Source organism: Hyalella azteca, unplaced genomic scaffold (genome assembly GCF_000764305.2).
Source record: "Hyalella azteca isolate HAZT.00-mixed unplaced genomic scaffold, Hazt_2.0.2 contig4286, whole genome shotgun sequence".
Lineage (NCBI taxonomy): Eukaryota > Metazoa > Arthropoda > Malacostraca > Amphipoda > Hyalellidae > Hyalella > Hyalella azteca.
In genome coordinates, this window is record NW_025934506.1 from 136,927 (window position 1) to 162,592 (window position 25,666).

General features: G+C 35.6%; 1 protein-coding gene across 2 annotated transcripts in view; it reads left to right on the top strand.

Moving 5' to 3' along the window:
* Positions 1 to 2,180: 2,180 nt before the first annotated feature.
* The window catches only part of LOC108675154 (protein grainyhead), a 69,586-nt gene continuing 46,100 nt past the window's right edge, over positions 2,181 to 25,666 (top strand). The window contains exons 1-4 of one of the 2 annotated variants that reach the window (XM_018163143.2): positions 2,181 to 2,732; positions 7,765 to 8,461; positions 21,183 to 21,424; positions 22,059 to 22,094. In XM_018163143.2, coding sequence (XP_018018632.1) covers positions 2,257 to 2,732; positions 7,765 to 8,461; positions 21,183 to 21,424; positions 22,059 to 22,094 — 1,451 coding nt within the window. In that variant the 5' untranslated portion in view covers positions 2,181 to 2,256. The remainder of the gene's footprint in view (positions 2,733 to 7,764; positions 8,462 to 21,182; positions 21,425 to 22,058; positions 22,095 to 25,666) is intronic. The other variant, XM_018163144.2, reaches the window with a different exon arrangement.

The following is a 25,666-nucleotide window of genomic DNA, read 5'->3' on the forward strand; positions in this document are numbered from 1 at the left end:
GCCTATTAACAATATGGTGTATAAGCCCTATTTGCCTATTATCAATATGGTGTATTAGCCCCTATTTGCCGCTGGCCAGACGTTGCGTGTAGCAGAGACGGCCGTTGACCCTAGCCACAATCTCACCGAAATTGTTACCAATTTTCTTATGAAAAAATCGGTCTGTGCTTGAGTTGGTTGGTTATTTCCAGGAAATAACGGTCAACGTAAGGCAGCCAGATCGCCTTACACGCGGTCTTGCGAAACTAGAGAAAAAATCTACGATTTATAGGAAATCTCGGACTATCGTGATGATCTTAACCGCGTCGTACACCCTTCCCGCTCATGTTCGGCACGGAGAAAAATGAGTGAAACTTGGTACAAATAGCGATACATTTTTTGCCCTGTGTGGGTCACTTTGGTCAGGTTTGCCGCTGATTTAGCATTAAATTCATGTTGATCTGCCGGAAGAACTTTCGTTTTTTTTCTCTTCGAACTTTCTTTGAGTTTTTGAAATCATAAGATATTCTTTTCCACCAGCCTCACGCTTGGTTTATGTTTATACAATATAACAAGATTTTAAGCTATGCATGTATAGTTACTTGTATTATTTTGTTCGAGTTTAAAGTAATAACTTGTATGTAGGTCAGTTCGCTGCCCCGAAGTACCTGAGGATAACTACTCTCTAATGATGCCGGCAAGGCAAGTCATTGCAAAACTCGTTCCTAAATTACCTGGACTTTAAATTAACCATTTCTCGGAGCCGTTCAACGGATTTTCTTATGAAGTTTTTTATGCTGCGTGATTATTGTTAAATATATAACCACTACCATAACATAGCAGTGTAATTAACAACTACAAATGAGCAGGATTTTGGCATTTTACTTTCTTTTCGAAAATAACTCCCGTGTTCACACAGAGAAATACCTGGAACTTTGTAAGAATAGCGATGCATTCATTGCCCTGTCTGGGTCACCTAGACCCAGATTAGTGCTGTAAAAGAGGCATATCAGTACAGTGTAGAAACTTTCAAGTTTTGGGACAAGATGACCCATCCATTATTCTGAGTGCATAACAGGTTTGGTACTTAGAGGCATGTCAGATGTTGCGCGTATCTGTGACCAGATCTTACGTAAGTTCCGTTACCGAAATTGCGGCTACGATGACACGTCATTTTCGTAACATATCGTCGCTTTTCGTAGTAACGTTTCGTTGCTTTTCGTAGTAACGTATCGTTGCTTTTCGTAGTAACGTATCGTCGCTTTTCGTAGTAACGTATCGTTGCTTTTCGTAGTAACGAAATGTTGCTTTTGGTAACGTATTTTTTATTCTGTTGCGTCTTCGTGAATTTAGTTCCGCAACTTGCGGTCAAAAATTATCGTTATTTTTGACAGAGTTGAAATGGGTTGAAAGTTGAATATTATGTTCATAGCTCTGGACCGCAACATATACATATTTTTTGCCCCACTGAGCCCATGTTATTTTTTGAATATGGTTGCAGGTGAGGGGGGAGGGGAAATTTGAAAACTACAGTATTTTTACGCTGTATTCCCATATTTTGTCATCTGAAATATTTTTTTGCCATCTCATATTTTTTGTTTTTGTAAAAATCTGAATAAAAACACCCGTGTATTCTATATTCAATAAAACAGCAGTTTTTTGTTCTCTCTAATTGATATTTTAACTATTTAATGCAGCCAATGACAGTAAAAATATTTTAATCTATATCAATGTATTAGGAATCAATAGTTATGTATTGATAAGTTGAACGACTGCACTTTATTTATATATTATGTTGGAATATCATAATCATGGCAATACATCATTATTTAAATGAATTCTAGGGACATTTCCCTGAATTGTTATGTTTAGTTTATTAATGATTATTGCCTTGATTCCAGCTGGATAGATTTTTACCAGAATTTAATAATGGTACAATATTATTGTGTGGATGAATTACTGGGACATTTCTTTGCGTTTTCGTCTTGGTTTGTGATGAATAATGAATTCGTTGGACGTTTTCTGCTTTTTTAATTTTTTTGTGACTTGGTTAATTGATAATGTAGTAAATTGATAATTGGGTTAATTGATAATTGGATTAATTGATTACTTGGTTAATTGAAAATTAGGTTAATTGATAATTGGATTAATTGATAATTTGGTTAATTGATGATTTAGTTGATTGATAATTAGTTTAATTTATGATTGGGTTAATTGACGACATAATTAACTGATGATTTTTAATTTCATTTGCAGCTGCACCAAGTGGAGGCCCCTATGGACACCGAGACCCAGATGGACAGCCCCCAGTCCACCATGTCCACTCAGCTGCATCTGACCACAGCAGGTGGAGAAATACTCAGCCCTGATCAGCTGGCTCACCTGAACACTTCCCAGCTGCAAGTGCAGCTGATTTCTGCCCCTGCACCTGACGACCATCACCAACAGCAACCACACCAGCAACACCAACGTTGTGGTAGCGCTGGTGATGTCCAGGAAACTGCTTTGGTTGAATTAACGTCCAGCGATCAACATAACATCGACGGTAGCAACATAGTTAGCGTTACTGGACTCACTAGCATCAGCAACATGGGTAACATCACATGGCGTACTGCACCTGTGACATCACATGCAACATATTATGATACCCCGCTCACTTCCGCTACCAACACCATGCTCAACATACATGGTCTGGATGACACAACAGTCACCGTACCCATACTCTACGAGACATCGTATCGTCATGATGATGGGTGAGTAATGGGTGTGTTGGGGATATACCTTTGGGTGAGATACCGTGGGTGAGATAACATGGGTGATGTGCCATGGTTGAGATGCCATGGGTGAGATAACATGGGTGATATACCATGGGTGAAAGTTTTGATGAAATGATAACATTAACAGGCAAATGAAATTAAAATTTCTTTTTTGGTGAAGTTGCTATAACTGACAATTCTAACAGTGTATATAAATATGTATAATTTTGATAGTCTCTTCAAATTTATCGATAAATTAATATAATTTATCCAAGCATCTCATCAACATGACTGCAAACATTATATCCAGTCATATTTTTCGTCGTTTTTCTTTTTTAATTAGGAAAAATCACCCAGAAGTTTTTGACATACACCAGCTACAAAATTTTTTCTTTCTATTTTTCGTTCCCTCAAAACCTCAGTTTTTTCTTCCCCTCAAGAACTTCACTATACTTTTAGTTCGTTTCATTAAATTTTTGCGAAAAAAATGCAAGTTTCCTTCACTCTGAGGTTTTCGTCGTACGCCAGCCTACGAATTTTTCAGTTTTTTGGTTCCTCAAGAAGTCCAAAATTTTTTCGTCCCCTCAAGATTGCAATCAAATTTTATTATCCGAATGCGGTCACTTGAAGGTTTTTTGAGCGTCATCTCTGTTCCAAGAATTCCCGGAATTTGCGGGCTGTTGCAGCAATCGCCGGCACCTAGCGTTCCCGAGATACCGCCCCTGTCCAATTAAAGCAGACGTGAAATCAGCAACTTGGGGCCATTAGTCAGCCTTCTCTACTGGCCTTCTCTATGCCAGCCTTCTCTACTGGCCTTCTCTGCCAGCCGTCTCTACTGGCCTTCTCTACCAGCCGTCTCTACTGGCCTTCTCTACCAGCCTTCTCTACAAACCAGCCTTCTCTACCAGCCTTCTCTACCTGCCTTCTCTACCAGCCTTCTCTACCAGCCTTCTCTACCAGCCTTCTCTACCAGCCTTCTCTACCAGCCTTCTCTACCAGCCTTCTCTACCAGCCTTCTCTATCAGCCTTATCTACTGGCCTTCTCTACCAGCCTATTCTACCTGCCTTCTCTACCTGCTTTCTCTGAGAGCCTTTTCAGCCAAACTTTCCTGTTAGCCTTCTTGGACAGCCTTTTCTACCACCAACCTTTCCTGCCAGCTTTCTCTGCCAGAACCGAACAATAGTTAGCTAATGATTGCAGTGCAATAGCGTACTGTATCAAATAAACTATATATTCAAATTCTCATAATAATCGTAATTCGATGTGCCCTTTTTTTCTTCTCTATTCATTCCCCGCCTTAACAAATTGGAGACAGTTTCATGTCATGTTTCATTATTGCTTTCATGTTATATTTCACATCAACCTGTATTCTGCGTTGTAATTATTTCGAATAACGAAGTATGCACAGTTATTATAGTTAACAATTCTCGTAACGACGCAGCATGGAGTGCAAATTAATATCATCCTCGTTTTAGAGCTCGATAAAAAATTTTACTGCCTCTGCGCACCGGAATCCTAGTCTTGTACGATGCAAAAAATATCCCGGTTTATACCCTTGGAGTTTTTTTCTTGTACTTTTCTTGAAGAAGAATGTTGCAAAAATAGCTTTACTTTGGAGTCGTAAACTGACAACGCGAGTATAAAATTTTACGTCGATGTCGGAAATGAGGCGATAAGAATTCGGTAGAATGTAAAAGATGTAAAAAAGATGTAAAAGATGTTGCACGGTATCGTTTATGCGGTAAAATAGTATTTTCGTTGAGAATACAGCTAAAAGCCTTCTGAATTTTACGATCTCCGCCCGGAAATTCGTCACAATATAAATTAGATGATAATAGTTCTTTTTTTTATTTGATTTCCTATGGAAGTGGAAATTCCGCACCAGTTTCGAAAAATAAAAATTCTAACGTATGTTTTTACAAGGATGATTGGATCCGAGTCGCTATAGGTTCCGATATGTGAATAATTCTTACTTCTGAAATCATAAATGGGCTACAAAAATGGACATTTTTAGTCGTTGTGAACAAAACGCTTTTGCTCTGAAAAAAGTAATTTGTAAATCAATGTTTCCCATTTTCATTCTGAAAAGCGGTATTTATTTGTTAAATAAGTTAAGGCAAAAAATAATTTGCAATTTGTTCAAATTTGAAACACATCATTAAAACATTATTGTCTCTCGCTTTATCTCTTATCTTTTATCTCACGCTTTTATTATGTATCCAATCTATTTATTTGCCCAATGGTCAGAACAGCATGGCATCTGCCCTATCACGATAATTCGCGCATTATTCAGCATTAACCGTTAACTTGGTGAAAGTTAATGATGCTTCCAACATTAAAATTCCGTGCTGATTAGTTCCCCCCTAAGCGATAACAAAAAGATTACTTGCCTCTAAGCGATAACAACATAAAAAGAAAGCACCACATTAGCTGCTCATGGCTCAGTACAGTCAACACTCAGAGGAATCAGTTGATCTTGTTGTCTAAATAGCAACGCTCTTTTTTACCCACGCCAACTGGGAGCGGACGTAACACTGATACGCCCTTATGCCGACCCAAACTGAGTCAGGATGACCCACGCAAGGGCAAAAAAGGCATTGCTAGAAGTGCATTCTGAAAAAAATATAACTCAGTACTCACTGCAGTGAGTGACAGAGAGCGCATTTTCTCGTCGACGAAAACGTGGTCACGGATAGACAGACAGACGGACGGACGGACATGGCGAGCACAATAGTGCATTTTTTCAACAAATGAGAAAATGCACTGAGTGGATCTATCAAATCTAAAACTAAAATGCAATATGAGAACTTAATGAATTTATTCAGTGTTGTGCCGTGTTCTCATGATGAATCGCAGCAAGCATCTGATTACTTGAAGTCAACTGTGAGTGATGGATGATTGATGATAGAAAATAGTTTCATATTCTTCATCACGTTTTTCATTATATTTTTAATCACTATCTACATCATGTTCATTATCACTTTCTTCATCGTGTTCTTCATAATGTTCATCATCACTTGCTTCATCGTGTTCATCATCACTTTCCTCATCACTTTCTTCATTATATTCATCATCACTTTCTTCATCATGTTCACCATCCTGTTCCTCATCATGTTCATCATCACTTTCTTCATCTTGTTCATCAACACTTTCATCATAACTTTCTTCATCATATTCATCATCACTTTCTTCATCATGTTCACCATCATGTTTTTTATCACTATCTTCATTATGTTTTTGGCACGTCTATATATTTAATATGGCATATACTGCATCAATAAATAAACAATAAGCAAGGCATAGTAGAATCACTGTTTGTTGATGTTGATTTACCCTTAAACTATCAAGTCAATTAATATCTATCTAGGTTTTAATATTGTTATTAAAATATATTTTAGCATGTCTACTTAAGATAAGATTCATTGTTTAGCAAGGGTGAATGTTGTATTTTTTATAGTTATAAATTTTTTACCTTTAATGTCACATATAAAACGGACAGGCTCCCCTGTAGTGGAAATACTCAAAAGTTACACTCATGAAAATCAGTGAGGTTTGTCCAAAAAGCGAAGCATTTTTTGCTCTTGAGTGGGTCATCCTGACTCGGTTTGGTCCTGTAAAATGGTGTATATATATCAAGGCTTCATCTGTTCTCTGCTCGTGCTATTTGTAAGATAGTGTGTCACTCTCTAAACATTATGCCTCGATAATTTTTCTTAGTGGTGAGTCCCAAATTTCCACGCATATTCTTTAGACGGCTAATTAGATGATTTTTAAGAACCTATTTCCCTAATACGAATACTCGACATAATTCTTTACTTAATGATGAAAGTATCTTCAAAACATTTCTTACGTTCAGGAGATAGCGACGAGTTTTTGTTCGATTGATCGTAATACAACTCATTGCGGGATCTATAAGCTAATTGTAATACAGGTTCGAACCTTCCGACAAACGGACAAATTGCATCGCTTGGTACGCTTCCACAATAGAACGTTAATTAATATAGTGAAGAAAATTATTCGGTTGATATATTGCAACTTGGCTAAGCATGACACCCACTTTATTATACGGCCTTAATAACGGTATTTTTTCGCAAAACCTCTTAGGTTCATGTAAGAAGTAGGTCCATTTGTCGAGTTAAATTTGGACAATGTCTCCCTCATCTCTCTGAGTGTGCAGTTCACCTGCATAGCGTCGGCTCTGATCACTTCAATGGAGCGTTGAAGTCTCCTTAAAATTTTCAATGGGCAGCTGTTGTGGTTCTTGAACCTTAAGAAAAACTAGTCAAGACTCCAGGTGTTTTCGCTCAGAAAGATTTTTTTCAACCCCGTTTCATTTTTTGAAAACTCATAAAAAAATCTTATATTGTTAACAAAATGGATTTTGCACAACTACCGCAGTGTTAAGATCTCAGGAAAATCTAAAGAAAGCTCAATAATCTTTTGTTCCAAATGAGTGATTAACCATCACAGTAGTTGGGCACGTGTTTTGGCTAGAATTTAATGTTCTCTTATGTACTAGCAAAACTAGTTTCGGACTAAGCCGGTTATCCCCTCAGCTGTACGGTACATCTAACGTCAAGTTCTAGTTCTGCAGTGAAGCGAAAAAATACCTGAACAGGCTTTAGGAGAGAAGATGAGACTAGTCTGGGTCAGCCGGCATGCAATACAAGCGCACATCTTCTACCAGTTTAGCTTCTGGCTCGCCACACCAGTGGACTTTGTGCCCTTTACACCATCCGCATTCAATTTTTTGTGCAAATTGTGGTTAAAACCGGCACCAATAAACTAAATTAATGCAAAGAAATTCTTCCCGAAGAAGTAGTTTTTCATTTTAAATAAATAATTCATTTTATACATGCACGTATCCAGTTGAAGTGATTAAATTTAAGTGCATATAAACTAAAACACTGCATTTTCATTTTCAATGTGTGTAGATGTATGCCGTAGAGTTGCTATGCTCCACCTCTCCGTGCTAGGAATCTCAGGTGATTGGCCAAGGATCTCAGGTGAATTTTTTCTCATTTCCAGGAGCCCAGGCGTTGCTACGGTCCTGGACTCGAAGCTGACCAATGGAAGCGGAGGGACTCTGGGCCATGTATACATGGTGGGCGGGACAAGCGATGGTGGTGTCAAGCGCGAACCTGAGGACCTTACCCGCAGGTCTATCAGTCCTTCTCCTCACTTGATCGTAGACAGACGACGTATGGTGCTGCTGCAGCCCTCGGTCATAGAAGGGTCTACAGCCAGGCTTGATCAAGCGACTAAACAAGAACTAGAGGCACAAATTAAAGAAGAAGGCGGTGATAGGCCACGTCTGGCACAGACTGCCGCCTTCACTATTGTGTCTTCGCAGCCTTTGGATTCATCCGATTCTAAAATGAGTGCCGGGTTTATTAATTTTCCACCCGCACCTGCTTCACAGTCGGGTTTTGAACATGTGTATCTCAGTCCTCCTCCACAGTCTTACACTACCACAGCTTCCCCAGTGATACGAGGTACTACAACCTCATACACCGCGCCTGATCCATATTACCATGACTATTACAGACCCAATGAACCACAACACACACTTGTGCGTTCCGAATATGCCGCCTCAGATACCTTCGACAGATATGCCAGACCTGGCAAAAATTATCAGTCTTCCCTCAACCTGACAGTGGATTCGTCTCCAGATTCAGGCACTTCATCGGACCCTGGAAGAGATCACTCACTTTTCAATACACAGGTAAGAATTCACCTAATACTTTAATTTATTCGACGTGTTTTTGCCTGTATTTTTTATACATTGTGTCTCTACTTGTCTTCTTATTATCATGAAGTCAGTGTAACACGTAAAAATTTGATGATTTATTAAAATGCTTCACATTGCACTCTTTTTTGCCTGTATTTAGCATACATGGTGTCTCTTCCTGCCTTATTGTTATCATAAAGTCAGTGTAACACGTAAAACTTTAATGATTTATGAAAATGCTTCACACTGCACTCATTTTTTTCGTATGCATTTCGTCTGTGATGTGCCGAACCGTTGAATGCTAACAGTGTTGAACATCGTGACTGTTTTGTGCTGTAAACGACCACGTGACGTAATAAGTGTGGTGACATTAAGAAGTTTCATGTTAACAGTGCGAATAAAGTCAAGTTGCTATTGAAATTTATTCATAATTCTTCTATTTATCCAGTGATGTTAAACGTACACATGTTTCAAATCAACTTTTCATTGTGCATGTGTGCCAAAATTTTACTTCTCTTACACGAAGTGGCATTTTGATAGTTGTCTTTTATATTTCATAACCTAAGTCTGAATTTTAGCCTGAAGTAAATGAGCTTATTTTTAATGTTTCCGAACATATGTTCCAAATGAATAGTAGTTCCTAGAACTATTCGAGATGTAACACGCCACATCGTTTATTTGAATGTTCCCGGCAGAACCAATGTTCTACATTCGTGAGCCAGCTAATTTCAAGGTTTTTAATGTCGATTAGGACATGAATTGATGTTATTTTCAACCCTAGAATTACGAGAATTAAACCTGGGACTGCGATAATGGAAGAACTTCCGGTCAATGTAATAATTTTGAGGCCAAAGTCAATATGTGTTTTTCTAAATTTGGCAAGGAGAAGTAAAATTATTTGATCGCTAATGCTAGCATTTAATTTCTAATTTACTCGCACCTGAAGCAATTGCATGTGAAACAAGCGAATACTACATTCAATAAACAGTTGTTTGAAATGTAAATTATTAAGAGAATTTGTGATCTTAACGACCATCCTATCTTTTCATAATTAACTTTTACATATTACGACATTATTCATCAACAAACATTTTTTTTAATGCATCAGTGTGCTAGATCAGCTGAATGCATCAGTGTGCTAGATCAGCTGAATGCATCAGTGTGCTAGATCAGCTGAATGCATCAGTGTGCTAGATCAGCTGAATGCATCAGTGTGCTAGATCAGCTGAAGTCATCAGTGTGCTAGATCAGCTGAATGCATCTGTAGGCTAAATCAGTTATCTATATGGGAGGCTGATAGAGCAAGTGTTTTTGAAAAACTACTATTATAATCAAAAGTTCAACAGATTAGTCATTCGTTTTCAATTTACTAACTGCTTTCTATGATCTATTTTACCCTAGAAATCAATGCATAGCCCTGGACTATTATACCTTGCCTGATGTTGTATCCATTGTGCAGCTATTGAAATTCCTACGATGGGAAGAAAACTGATGTTATTTCGGTGCCAAAATTACACTGGTATCTTTTATCATTATTAATTGCGTCGTTATAATTTAACCATTTAATCAATCAATTTCAACAGTGTTTTATCAGTGCTTGTAAACAACAGCCAAATCTGATTAACTCAAGTGATGCCATCTGTTTTTTCTTCGTTTACTGTTCTTATATGTCACCATTTTATGACAAGCTACCGAAATAATTCTGAAGATCTAGTGAAAATAATGGGCAGCTAGTAACGATGATAAAACGAAAAAATCCAGAAACGCTTAGTTTTCATTTACGAATCCGGAAATTTTTGGGTGTAAAATTAGCATACGGTAAATGGTACAAAGCTTAATTAAAATATATGAGTTAATTGCCGTGAAGAAGTCTCGGAACTTTTGTATCGCTGAATATCAAACTGTTAATGTGTGTTGAAAATTGCGTTGCAATGACCGTAGAGCAATTACAGGCAAAGCTGTTCAACAGCGACATTTCAATTTCGGTTTCTCAGAGAATTTACCAAGATCGGCTGTCAATTCTTCTAACCAGTTCTAATTACACGATAATTTTTTCTATTGCAATAGGTAGTTTATTCCTCGATCATCGTACCTATTAGTAATGAACGATGCCACGATATCGATAGATTCAAATGGATACTCCACATATTTTTGTTCAAATCATATTTATTCTATTGAGTGTATAAGCTAAAATGAGTTGAATGAATTACAAGTTTACTGTTCTTCACGAAATTTGTGGCTGATATTGCAAACTGGTTCAATTAAACGAAAAAGGCAGCTATGATGGTAACGAACTGTGAGGGTAACGAACTGTGAGGGTAAAGAACTGTGAGGGTAAAGAACTGTGAAGGTAACGAACTGTGAGGGTAACGAACTGTGAGGATGTGAGGGTAACGAACTGTTAGGGTAACGAACTGTGAGGGTAACGAATTGTGAGGGTAACGAACTGTTAGGGTAACGAACTGTGAGGGTAACGAATTGTGAGGGTAATGTACTGTAAGGGTAACGAACTGTGAGGGTAACGAATTTTGAAGAGAGGTAGCAGTAAAGGTAATAAATTTTGGGAGCTACGAATCTTGAATGTTATGAGCTGTAGGAGTAACAAATTAAGATATTTATGTGAGGTGTAAATATATATAAAATTGTAAGGGTAAGGGAAAGGGGAAAAAATATAACTCAGTACTCACTGCAGTGAGTGACAGAGAGCGCATTTTCTCGTCGACGAAAACTTGAAGTCACGGACAGACGGACGGACATGGCGAGCACAATAGTGCATTTTTTCCATAAATGAGAAAATGCGCTAAAAAGAGGGAAAAGAAATTAAAGCTCAACAAGCTGTCAACAAAAGCAAGCGCTGCATGCGCTCGCAGACGACGTACAATAACCAAAGAATTAGCGGCACGCGAAGAATTTTTTGCTGCTTTTATGAAGAGTATTTAGGCCAGTAGCTCTTTTTTGCGCCCAGGGGCAAATTAAAATCCGATTCAGTCTTTACCGCTCGTTAGATTTTGTAAATGCTGCCATAATTTGTCGATTTGTTACCATCTCGCAGGTAATTTTGATAATCTAGTTAACTACTTCCGTTAATTTTAATGGCAATGTGAATACATTTTTGTGAAAATTTGAGCATTTTTCGATCTCTTAAGCACAGTTGTGGAAAATTTCAGTAACTGATTTTTTTGTTGAAGATGTAAAACTCAAATAGTTTTTGTACTTAAAATTGACGTGGTTTGAGCAAATTTATGATTAGCCGCACCTTCTATGATAATTGTAAAGTTGGTCGCAAAATTCAACCAAATTCGGCCCGTAAATTCCGCTCATGCAATATCTTTCAGCAAATAAGCCTTGCATCCAATAATAATTCAAGATAACTAATCTGCGCTTCTATAGGAATTAGTTAATTAATGTCTAAGTTCAGAGAAAATTGCAAGATATTTTTGTGTTAATAAGTACATAGGATCACCCATGTACACAATTTATTTCAAAGAGCAGTTTTCCCGCGACCGCCTTCATTAATTTTCCGCTGCTGTTGAATGGAACACAGACTTAGTTATCGAATTTGACAAGCTTCACTACCGAGCCTCATTACCGGGCGAAGCTCTGTAAATTTACTTGAATGCTTCTATACAAAAACTGCTTCTTTTATATCGTTCGTCACCGCTCCGCCTCCGGTCTGATGTAGATGGTTTGATGGTCTTTATAAACTCGACCATCTTTGCAGTCCGGTGCTCTCATCATCTTGCATCGCAAATAAGTTGAGAAGTCCGAGATAATTGCCATTCTTATCTTGCCGACTTCGCCGTAAGAATTTGTGAAAGTCTCCCTTGCGTTCACGTCGGCTCCTTCTTCAATGTTAAAGTTATTGTATTATTTCGGTAGCTGAGTGTCGTTAGATGAATTTTTCTTTGTCATTGATAATGGTGCTGTTTCTTCCAGTTCCTGTGAGTTTACAATGTTGTAGCTGTATTATTTAGCTGCTAAAAATTAAATTTCATGGTAGACTTTAACGCATTGTTAACAAAATTTAAGAATTTTTTGACACATTTTTGTGCTGAAGGTCGACGTCAGTCATTATTATTTGTTTTTTTTTCTTATATGCCTACGTCTAGAATACGTAAAATTTATTCGTTAACAAGTTCTGGATTTCTCCCGAATTCAAATTGTATAGGCATTTTTCTGCCGATAGTTGAAAACGAAATCATGCGGCCAATTTTTTCGTAAATTTATACGTAATTCCAGGCTTGTTAGTTTTTGCAGGTAAATTAAATGCCGGACGTAAAATGTTAAACGCTACACTGTGAACTGGCATCGCTGAACCCAATGACCGAAGTCTAGCAATCCTTCTTTATTAAAAATAATTTTCATCGTAACCCAGTGTCGTATTCAAGCTACAGGTAATGTGAATGAATAATTATCAAGGATATTCACCTTTCTCTATCTTGATTTGACGAAATTTATAACTGAAATAAAAACATCAGCCATGCACTGCTCCTCTATACGTCAATGTAAAAATATTAATTCCTTCGCAGACATTTCCATGAAATAATAAAGCTGAAGTTTTATAAAAACTTACCAGTCAGCCCTAGATGCTTAGTTGTTAAACACATTGAATAGACAAGCTTCTTTTGTTCTTGTCTTTCATTCAGAGAAATGAGTGAGAATTTGTCCAAATAACCATACACTTTTTGTCCTTGACTGGGTCATCCTAACCCAGTTTGGCCCGGCAAAAAAACGTATCAGTGCTACGTCTACTATTTCTATTTATGAAGAGGGTAAAAAATATACATAACTCAGTACTCACTGCAGTAAGTGACAGAGAGCGCATTTTCTCGTCGAAGAAAACTTGAGGTCACGGACAGACAGATGGACGGACGGACAGACAGACAGACGGACATGGCGAGCACAATAGTGCATTTTTTCCATAAATGAGAAAATGCGCTAAAAAGTGTGTCAGTATTTGAACAAATTGAATTCATTCTTCTGAGTGCATGAATTCTCCGCCAAAACCCGCTACATTTCCAGGAATTTTACATGAATTTCTCGTAGATTGTGGCAATGATTGAGGAGCTCATAATGATCTCGAGGAACATTTTTTGAATGAAGTAAATGATGGATTAACCTGCAGCGAGAATGTGGCGAAATGAAGTGGGCTGCGTTCGTGTAAATAAGCAGGGAAACGTTCAATCATTCTGAAGTAGTTCAATCATTCTGAAGTATTTCAATAATTCATGAGTAGTTCAATGATTCTGAATTGGTTAAATAATTCTGAATTAGTTCAATCATTCCGGATTAGTTCAATTATTCTGAAGTATTTCAATAATTCTGGAGTAATTCAATAATTCTGATTAGTTCAATTCATCTGGATTAGTTCATTCTGGATTAGTTCAATCATTCTGGAGTAGTTCAATAATATTCAATTAGTACAATCATTCTGGAGTAGTTCAATAATTCTAAATTATTTCAATCATTCCGGAGTAGTTCAATAATTCTGAATTAATTCAATTATTCTGAAGCAGTTTAATAATACGGAATTAGTTCAAAATTTCTTAATTAGTCAAAAAATTCGGAATTAGTTAAATAATCTTAATAATTTTGGAGTTTTCAAGAATTCTGAATTAATTCAATCATTCTGGAGTAGTTCAATAATTCAGAATTAGTTCAGCAATTTTGAATTAGTTCAGGAATTTTGACTTTTCTCACGAATGTTGAATAAGCTCAATCATTCTGGAGTAGCTCAATAATTCTTAATTAGTTCAAAAATTCTAAACTAGTTCAATAATTTTGTAGTTTTTCATGAATTATGAATTAGATGAACTGTTCTAAAGAATTCTGGAAGCGTTTTTAGAATTTTTCATCTAAAAATATTTCGCTGTTTTTTGAACAGTTATAATAAACTGGGAGATAACAAAATCTCATTTATTCTGCTTATCAGACACAATTTATTGGTTTAGATTTATCCTTCATTGTATTCATAATATCTTTCATGTGAGTGTCCATCATGTAATTTAATGAAAGAGAACGAAATTTTTTACGGAGCAATACATAAGGCCAGAAATATAATGTTTTTGTATGAAGCCAAAAAATTGTTCCGCAATAACTCATGTGTAAGAAACGACATATAATTACATGGAAATCTTGCCACGTCCAGTATGTAATTATTTCAATTTTATTCAAGTTTATTCATTTTAAACTCGTCATTTAATTTTTTATCGTTGCGTTGGCAGGGATGCCCTTCATCGTCGCTATGGAAAAAAAATCGAGAAATTTTTTTCTGTTTATTCGTGCGCAGTGAAGAGTATTTTAATAATGATAATTATTAGCCTGGCTTTATTGCATTATTTTTCTTGATGAAAAGAAGACATTGCTGGTAAGAGCTTCTAAAATAAAAATTTCTTTAGTTTATTCTTTAAAATCTCGACTGTAATGACAGTGAAGGTGTTGTTCTTATCGAACTTTAATAACGACATCGAAACACCAAGTGAGTAACCGTTTTCCTTCATTATCAAAGCCAAATTACTGCTAATACCTGGTAATATAGCAGCAAATACCCAGTAATAGAGCTGCAAAAAGCATAGCCAGCTTCAAAATAACCGTCCGCGCCACATGCTGCTCCGGCTCCAATGAATAACGATCGTTTTACGGACTCTTCCTACAGATTTTTATCCGCAAAGCTGACACTTGATGCAATTTTCTAGTGGCTTAATTCTACGTAGTTTGTCTAAGAGAAAATACGGTAAAATTAGACGATACTTTGGTTCCGTATTACCGGTTTTTTTCTTCTTCTTGACCTTAATACATTTTTTTGTTACCAACACTGTGTTTTTGTAATACATTGTAACTGTGGAGCTGTATTTTAAAATAACGAATTAAGAGCATAAAATATTTATTTATTTAATTTATACATCTTCTTGAAATAATTAATACTAGTATAATTATTTTTTTTCACTTCCTCCTATGGCTGCCATACTTGTTATAGTATTTCGCTAAAGTTTTCCTTATATCTCAAATGAACGAGTATTTATAGATGCGCATTCATTTGAGATTTCTAACATTCATAGAAATTATTAACACCATGACCGAATAACCATACACTTTTTGCCATTATGTGTGTCATTCTGACCCAGTTTGGTCGTCAAAGAGCTTATCAGTGCCGCGTGCTAACTATTTGGAAAATTTGACTCATACATTTCCCGGATTTTAACCACTGAGAAAATAAATTATTTTTCATGAAATCGTTTTCTACACTCGGGTTCATAATTGTTAACCACCTAAATCGTGTATATCCAGTGTTCTTGCTTCATGAATTCTTTGAATTATAAAGTCTGATTGAATAGTTTCTTGTGCATGCTTATTTTGTACGGAATAATGCAAAAAAAAGAAAATGTGAGTTTCCATGCAATTACGGAGCAGCTGGAGACTTGACGGTTTCGCACTGTAAATTTTCTTCATACAGTTAGCGACGAAATTATTCGTACATCTCTTCCATGTTTTCTTCAATTACTCGCAAAATTAATGGTTGCATGAGCCTAAGATTTGATTGAACTATGCAGTATGTAATAAGAAAAATATCGCTACATTTTCAAAGCAAAAAGGAATTTCAGAACGTTTAACGTGCATAAATTCCGCAACACCTTCAGAAATAATTATACGTACAGTTTGAAAATACTAACATTGTTACAATACAATAATCAATATCTTGTCCTTCCATCCGAATATCCATCCGAATATCTTGACGACCTCTAGCTATCTCTTGCTTTAGTTTTTGTTGAGATTTAAAGTGGTATCCGGTTTAATATTATCCCGGTAGACACAATCCCAACAGTCGTGCCTGGGATGGATCAATAATATTTTGGATTTTTCCTCAAGTGATACCGGAAAGTTAGTTCCAATTGATGGAATAATGAACTTTGATGTTTATATATCGATTTTGAATGGAGACCTGCAAACATCCGCTCGGATTTTGGTTCTTGGACGACCATGGATCTTTCAACAAAATAATGATTAGAAACATACATACGTCGGAAGCTGAACGACCACTTGGCTTAATAAAACGAATGTCACTGTTATGCCATGGGTTACCTCGCTGGGAACAGACGTGTTACCACGCTTAATATATCCTACTCTGACACTTCCAACTCTTCCTATAGACGATTTTTTTTCAAAAGCTGTTTTGCCCACAAACAAAAACCGTTATAGCAGGCATAATTTCATCAATTTTAATCCAGCAAAATGTGAACGATAGTCTGAATTATCATTGTTTGAATTCTTCTCCTAATATAATTTAACGTACTAATATCAGAAATCGTGAGAATTTGCGTAAAGCCGTGTATTTTGAAGTACATTTCTCACACACAATTACCCTAATGTCACTAATATCCAGAATTTTTTTCCAACCAATATATCACGAAAAAATATAAAATATTAAATCGCACTTATTCGTCGAAGTTCTGTCCTACCACTAGAACTAGCCAGTCAGTTTAGTTAAGTTAGACCATCACCAAGAGCCGTACGATCGAAAATTGTTACTAGTTGGTAACTCTGTCAGCCAATCACTGACGACTTTTCAACCTAAACCCACCAATCACAGACGAGAAATGGGCCGCTACGTGTACTTAAGCCGCTACGTGTACTTAGGCCGCTACGGATACTTAGGACGCTACGTGTACTTAGGCCGCTACGTGTACTTAGGCCGCTACATGTACCTAGGCCGCTACGTGTACCCAGGCCGCTACGTTTACCTAGGCCGCTACGTGTACCTAGGCCGCTACGTGTACCTAGGCCGCTACGTGTACTTAGGCCGCTACGTGTACCTTATAGGCCGCTACGTGTACCTAGGCCGCTACATGTACTTGGGCCGCTACGCAGGTTTTGATAGCTCTACCCCAGGATTCTTCCACAACCAAAAATTTGCATACAAAGCTACTCAGCGGCTGCTGTATGTGCAGTGCAGGCTGCGGTTACGGTATCATCAATAAAGTTCCTCATGAACAATTCTAAGTCTTGCCTGTATTATCAAAACCTGCCTCACTTCTTCCCTACAAACTCTTGCATTCTTCTAGGCAGAACGAATGAGATAATTATTGATATTTTAACCCTAATTGTTGTAATCAAGAAACTATTTCATCACCCATGGCTGCTAATTCTATTTAATTTTTGGTTCAACAACGCATTGGTTTTGTTCATGTTTTGCTAGCTATTCAATTTAAACTCGCCGCTACAGTACCTATATTCAATTAACTATTTATTACCTTTACGTGGGTAGGGCGAATTTAAAAATCAGTATTACTCGAGTATCTTAAAACTTTCAACATTTTTCGAGGCAATATTTTTCATACAGAATACCCTATTTGAGTACTTGAATGAATTCAGGATATTCTGGTCTGTTATATTCAGACATTTAGTATTATGAATGTCTTAGAAATGAGTAAACATTCAAGTTTTCCGGTGAAGATGGTATCATTATTCATACTTTATACGCCAAGCTTCCGATATAATAAGAAATTTCTTAACTGATTCTTCAAGCCGACATCATTTGACTAAAAATTTTAATGTCGCTGACGGGTTTAAAGACGGCGAATGTCGGAAGAAAAGTTAGCATAATTTTTCTCGGTAAAATTTAAACTTCACTCAGAGCATCCTCTCCTCATACACTGATAAAATTTATGGGTATACTGTCCAAATATTGACACGTTTCTTACACCCTGCACGTGAAAAAAAAACGAAAGTAACACTGAAACGCATTTTCTCGAGAAAAGTCCATCGCTATTTCAACAAAGCTTCCCTTATTTCTTTGAGTGTTGAGTCCACAATGTTTGCAGAGTTCCGTAGCTGAGAAAAAGTTGTCTGCTTTGCACAGTACATCCTATGTGGTAGGTTCCTTTCACTAAAAAGTCTTTTGTGTAGAACTTAACCTACCTCAAGGTACGTTCTGATGTTGCAGGCACTAGTCATCATCAATATGCATGTCTATGAATGTGAATAAATGAGTTTACGACGCTTGATGAATTTAAATTAGCATGAATTTCATGATCTTACCTAGGGTGAATCATCGATTTATCATAACGATGACAGGATTAGTGGTCGTGTATACTGAGAACTGTTCGGAACACAGTGTAGTTTGTCATTGTAGTCTTCGGATGGGAATTAAAAGTGGACTTTCATTTATTCATGAAGCACATACAGGTCCAAGTAATCTGTCATTGTAGACTTTCCATCACTTAGGATTGACAAGTAGTTGTTTAAGTTCCCTTCTAAGTTACCTTCACTGCTTTGTGCAGAATCTTTTACGTCAACATGAAAGGCTTGACAAGAAAATCCTTCTATGATAAACTCGGCACTTAAAGTTTAACCCACGCCATTTTTATATTTTAAAGGCATTTAGGCATTTATAGGCATAAATTTCAAATATAGGCACTTTCATACTTCAAAGTTCATCCCAAAACTACATAAGCATTTTTATTTTTAAAGTTCAACCCAAATGTATATAGGAATGGTTTTATTTTAAAGTTCAACCAACACCTAAATATGCATTTTTACATTTTAAAGTTCAACCCAAAACTACCTAGAAATTTTATATTTTAAAGTTTAACCCAAAACTACATAGGCATTTCTATATTTGGAGCTTTAAACAGAAGATCGAATTAATCGTCTTTCATTATAAACAATGCAAATCACTCTGGACATTCCAAGGCAAAAGTCTAAAACTTTACCTTACTAAATTTTAACTAATATCTGCAACGATCCTACGGATTATTCATATTTTCTGCAGCCATTGCTAATGGTGCAAATCCATTACTTTCACCATATTCTTTTCAGGCACAGTTCTCAACCGGAGATTTCATGGTTATCTCGCATTAGTTAATAGCGTCGAATACATAGATTTTATGTAAATTAATAACCTATTGAAACTATTTTTTGTTAAATTACGAATAATATTTACGTTAATATCGTAGTGCTGAATGTCCACAAATTTTCCGAGTATATTTTATCCATTACGTCATAGGGAAGAATTTTGAGTGTTTAGGAGCTTTGAATTTTGCTCGGTTTGAATTTTATTCGATTTGAACTTTGCTCGATTTGAGTTTTGTTCAATTTGAAGTTACTCAGTCGATTTGAATTTTGCTCGATTTGAATTTGTTCGATTTAAATTTAACTGGATTTGAACTTTTCTCAATTTGAATTTTGCTCGTTTTGAATTTTGCTCGCTTTGAATTTCACTCGATTTGAATTTTGCTCGATTTGAATTTTACTCGCTTTGAATTTCACTCGATTTGAATTTTGCTCGCTTTGAATTTCACTCGATTTGAATTTTGCTCGATTTGAATTTTGCTCGCTTTGAATTTCACTCGCTTTGAATTTCACTCGCTTTGAATTTCACTCGCTTTGAATTTCACTCGATTTGAATTTTGCTCGATTTGAATTTTACTTTGAAGTCGTCCTGAAAGAGTTTAGCTCGGCAAAATTATAATGTCCACTTTCCTTATACATCCACGCATCTAGAAATACATTAGAAATATATCTTAAACAAAATTTAAATTTATTATAAAAAACTTACTTCTGTACGAAACGTATAACGAGAAATATATAAATTTGAATAAGAAACTGTATAAATTATACATTGGTTGAAAATCAATTAGCTCTCGGTATATATATATTTTTTATAACATTATTGATAAATTTTTTTGTTATTTTTAGGCTAAATGTATAAGTGAGGAATCGAGGAATCCATAATTTATTTCTCGTTCCCATTCATGACCACATAATCTTTTATCTGTTTAATAAAACGTGCTTCTAAACCAACGCTTCTTAAAAGTCTCTATATTAACTAAATGACCTAAAAATGCTACTGCGTTATTATTTCTTTATAGCATGCTTTATCGCTTTATTATTATTTATCCCTCATTTCATCTTACCGAATCTCTTTATCAATATTTATCCCCCATTTCATCTTACAGAGAATTAAATATCAATTTCATAGCCAGGCAAAGACCTCGTATTTTATCAGTAAAACAAGCGATCGTCTAGTGCTCCCGCCGACGTGTTAATGCATAGCTTACAATTTTTCCTATCATGAACTACCATAAAAAATACCCTACTCTTAACTGTCGGATTTTACTTATATCATGTACCTTAAAAAAAATACGGTCGGCCGATAACAGGCCGGCGAAACCGCGGCCATAATTTAATGTTGCGTCGGCAAGTGATCACATAACTTTAAAAAAATACGGTCGGCCGATGACAGGCCGGCGAAACCGCGGCCATAATTTAAAGTTGCGTCGGCAAGTGAGAAGCAACATTTGAACTCGAACTTAAGTGCTAATGGGCTCAAGTTTGATCGCTGGTAGCGGGGGGTGCCATGCTCGCTGCCATGCGCTTATAATAAATTAAATGAACCTCTTAAAATAAATTAAATGAACCTCTTAAAATGAATTAAATGGACCTCCATAAATCCATTAATGGATCCTAATCGAACGCTTGATCAGGACTCGTGTCATAGGACGCTTAATAATGTACGCTGATCACCGTCCTGCAGAGTGGTGCTGCAGAGTGGTGCTGCAGAGTGGTGCTGCAGAGTGGTGCTGCAGAGTGGTGCTGCAGAGTGGTGCTGCAGAGTGGTGCTGATGCTGCAGAGTGATTTTTTCTAAGTTTTTTTTCGAAGAAATAAGAAAAAAAACATAATTTCCTCTCCTAACTCACCCGCTTTTCCCCCGTGCAGAGTTTTACATACGAAGAAATAAGTGCACCCAACGGGGGCAGTTCTGCACTGATCGGCTCCGATATCCGCACCGTGGCCATCGCTAACTCGTCCCCCAACCCCCAGCGGATGACCCCCTCCCTCCTCGCCCACAACCCCTCCACACCATCACCCCTCACCACCACCACCGTCACCACCAGACCCTGGCCAGACTATGACAGACATCATGAAGAGAACGATAATAAGATTCAAATTCCTAAAATGTGAGCATTAATTTATAATTTATGTATTTTTTATTTAATAAATTAACAATATTTTAATTTGATTAATTATTTTTGGTTTTCAGTATTTAATACGAGTAGTTAACTTCTTAAAATTTCAGCACTAATTTTTAATAGTTATTTTTAATTGTGGTTAAAATTAACAGTATTTGATTTTTTCAAATATACTGTACTATTGCCCCGTAAAATTAGAGTACACCTTGTAGTTAATTTGAATTGGTATTTAATTAAAATACCGAGTAAAATATATATATATTTTTAACTTGTAGCTTGTGTCGAAAATGGATCCTCTCTTAAACTTGTAGTGAACTTTAAATGTCTTAATCTTATTCAAGTTCTCTATCTAAAAAACTTTCAAATATTAATTATTGACTTTTAAGTCAATTATGTTTCATTCTCTCAGGGCTGCGAGTTTGTGTATGATTATTTTCTTTTAAAAAATTAAAGATTTTTTTTCAAGTGAATTCTCATTCATACTAATTTCACGAATTTTAATTTGAATATAATTGTACAGGGAAATTCAAATTTTTTTTCGTCGAAAGTTTTCTGTTCTCGTAGCTTTATCGTTCATAATTGTTATACGGGAAATTTTATGAGTTTTTTTATCCTTTTTCAGTCATACCGACGATGACAAAATTCACATCCCTAAAGCGTGAGTAAAATTTTTCAAACATTTCATTTTATTTTATTTTATTGCATAATTTTCGCACCCTCATATCACACATACTGCGATAACTTCATCATATCTTACATACCAAATTAAAAAAATAACTAATATATAACTTGCTTGTTTCTTAACCATTTATGAAAGCGCTTGTGCAAACCATTTCTTTTCTTACTCATACTTAATGTATTAAGTATGAGGCTCTGATGTTTGTAATAATACTTCATATTCTCATACTTCATATATGAGTACATACTTTATGTACTCATACCTCATATTCTCATACTTCATATATAAGTACACACTTCATGTACTTATACTTCACGTAGACTCTAGTGTTTTTATTTTCAACACTGTGCCTTTTGTGTAGTTTTTTCTTACATTATCCTGCATGACCTGCCTGGACATGAATGATTTAATTTTTTTATTTTCGTCTTTAAAATTTCGTAGCTATTAACTTCGCATGAATTTACTTACATGCCTGCATGAATGCCTGCCTATAAATTCATTTATTCAGTCTCCCGCTCATTTATTAGGTTATTGAAGCGCTCATTTATTATTTAATTAATATAAGCAAAGGAGCCTCGAGTTAACGAGCAATTTTGGTGCACAATTATTGTTTGAACAATGACACAAATATTTTTCTGAGTGTAATTCATTCAGAAAAATGACTGTGACATTGTCCAAATAATGATGCACATTTTTCTCTTGTGTTGGTCATCCTGACCCAGTTTTGCCCGGCAAGAACGCGCATCAGTGCTACATGTGTGAAAGAAAGTGTCTCAGTGTTTGGACAAATGACCCATTAAAAAAAATTAATGTTCTGAATATTGTAAGAAAATTTATTTGTATTATATTATATTTTTATGGTCACACAAATGTTGCAATGGTCAACTAGCCAACATCTTCATTTAGCTTTGAAAACTGCGTGTAAAAATTATTTTTTACATTCAATCATTTGACTACATATTCCATTTTAAATTTTTAACAATTTTAATACTTTTTTCATATTTTTATTTGTTTCGGCAATGACATGGCATTTTATAATATCTGCTATTTTGATAACTGCTAGGATGAATTTCATAATTAAACATAACTATAAATTATTCAAGTATTGATTAGATAAGATTACCGAGCGAGTATCATTATAAAATTAATCATAATATCACAATAACCTTCCCTGCCTGACGACTTTGCTACGCGCGAGAAAGGAACATATTGTTCCTCATGTCGTAAAGGATTTTTATTATGAGAAAGTTACGCCATGAGAAAACATGTGCGACCTGCGCCATCTTTGACCTTTGTCGTTGTTTGACTTCTATTCGCTGAAATGGGATATTGTGTAATGTATACTGTATAATGTATATTATGTAATCAATATTGTATGATGTATATTGTATAATATATGTATGTAATATATATAATATAGATGAATATTGTGTAATATATATTGTATAACGTATGTTGTGTAATATATATTGTACAACGTATTTTGTGTAATATAAGTTGTATAATTTATATTATATAATGTATATTATATATTGTGTAATGTACATTGTATATTGTATAGTGTATAATGCATAATTTGAAAATATCAACTAAATTCTTAAGCCTAATATCGGATGTGATAACATCTATAAAAATATTTAAATTATATCCGAGTTTCCACCTCTCAAAGTGGAAAAATAGCACAAAATTATATAAAAAATCATAATTTTCGTTTTATTATGTGGGCGTAAAATGAAATTTCCACTTCCGATAAAAAGATCGCAATATTTTGTGAATATCCATGGGATAGCGAATTCCCATTAACAATTGTTTATTAATTTCATAAAATAAGAGGAATATAGATGAGATTCAGATTTTTCTCACAAAAATAGGCTCTACTGCTATTGTAAGTTTTGCTTTTTCTTACCAGACATCCTTTACTTCTAATGAGTAATTATGAGACATTAAATCGCTGAGTTGTAATCGCTATAAAACGCACCAAACCTACAACACAGCATTTAAATTTAACTAGATTCTAAATTTAATATAAGACTTTTTCATGCTGCGTCTCGGTTTTATGCAAATTAAAAAAGAATTTTCAGCAAAAACTGAACGATAGATTGCTAGCTTAGGTTTTATTTTAAAGAAGAAAAACTCGGATTTATTTAACACGTCATTGCTCTTGTGTTCACTTTCCCGCTTCGTCCGTGACATTCAAGTCCAGGAATCCGAGACCTGGAATCTTCCCTTGATTCCTGAGTGCGGAAATGCCCTGGTTCCCACCATGGCTGCACTCAGAAAAATTATAGGGTCAAATCGACCAAATAATGACACATTTTCTGCACGTAGCAACGAAACGCCCTATTCCCGGACGAAAATGAGTCACAAGGGTGATAAGTGCTTCGCTGTGAGGACTGTCCCATTAATTTTTCTGATTGATATAGGCTGAAACGAAGTGTCAAAATAAAGAGATAGAAAATTCGCCCCATTGAATTTAAGTTAAAATCATGAAGTTTATCTTTGAATTAAATTCTAATTAGAAATGGAAGTGAAAAAGTACTAACTATTAATCACTACGAGAATATAATAGATGATCGTGACCAAAGAGTTTGAAAAATTCTATCCCGCACAATGGCATCATAATAATCAGGTGCTAATTACTATCAAAACCTGCGGAAATACAAGTAGCGGCCTAAGTATTATATGTAGCTGTCTAATTATTATAATTAGCGTCCTAAATAATATGATTAGCAGCCTAGGTTTTATAATTAGTGACCTAAGTATTACAAGTAACTTCCGAATTCTCGTCTGTGATTGGTGGATTTAGTTTAAAAATCCCGCAGTGATTGGCTGGCAAATTAATGAACTCGTAACTATTTTTTATAGTGTGGGCCTCCATGAAAGTTCATAAGATCATAAAATATCAATAATAAAGCTAATATGGTTTGTGGGGTGCCGCGACCTATGCTCTATCACGCCTTAGCGCAGCATCCTGTCGAAAGTCCTTGTCGTTAGAGATGTGCAATATCCTATGTTGTTTATTGCATTAAAGTTTAGGTTATTTTAAAGTGCAACTGTTGCATTAAAGTTTTGGTTATTTTAACGTGCAACTGTTGCATTAAAGTTTAGGTTATTTCAACGTGCAACTGTTGCATTAAAGCTTAGGTTATTTTAACGTGCAACTATTGCATAAAAGTTTAGGTTATTTTAACGTGCAACTATTGCATAAAAGTTTAGGTTATTTCAACATGAAACTATTGCACTAACGTATAGGTTATTTCAACATGCAACTATTGCACTAATGAACAGGTTATGTCAGCGTGCTATTCAACACTTCATCGAGAAATATATAGTGCGTCGTGGCGGACGCGTTGAGTTAATTTAACAAACAAATTTGCTTACTATTGGAATTGGGTTTCAAAATCAGTCTGCGTCCTATCATTATATCTTATATTTTTGATGTAAAAAATGTGCCTACTCCTATCACCTTCAGAGACGATTTTATTTCAATATGTTCAGCATAATGATTCATCAATTAATTTTAAAATAAATGTAAATTAATCTTTAATTTT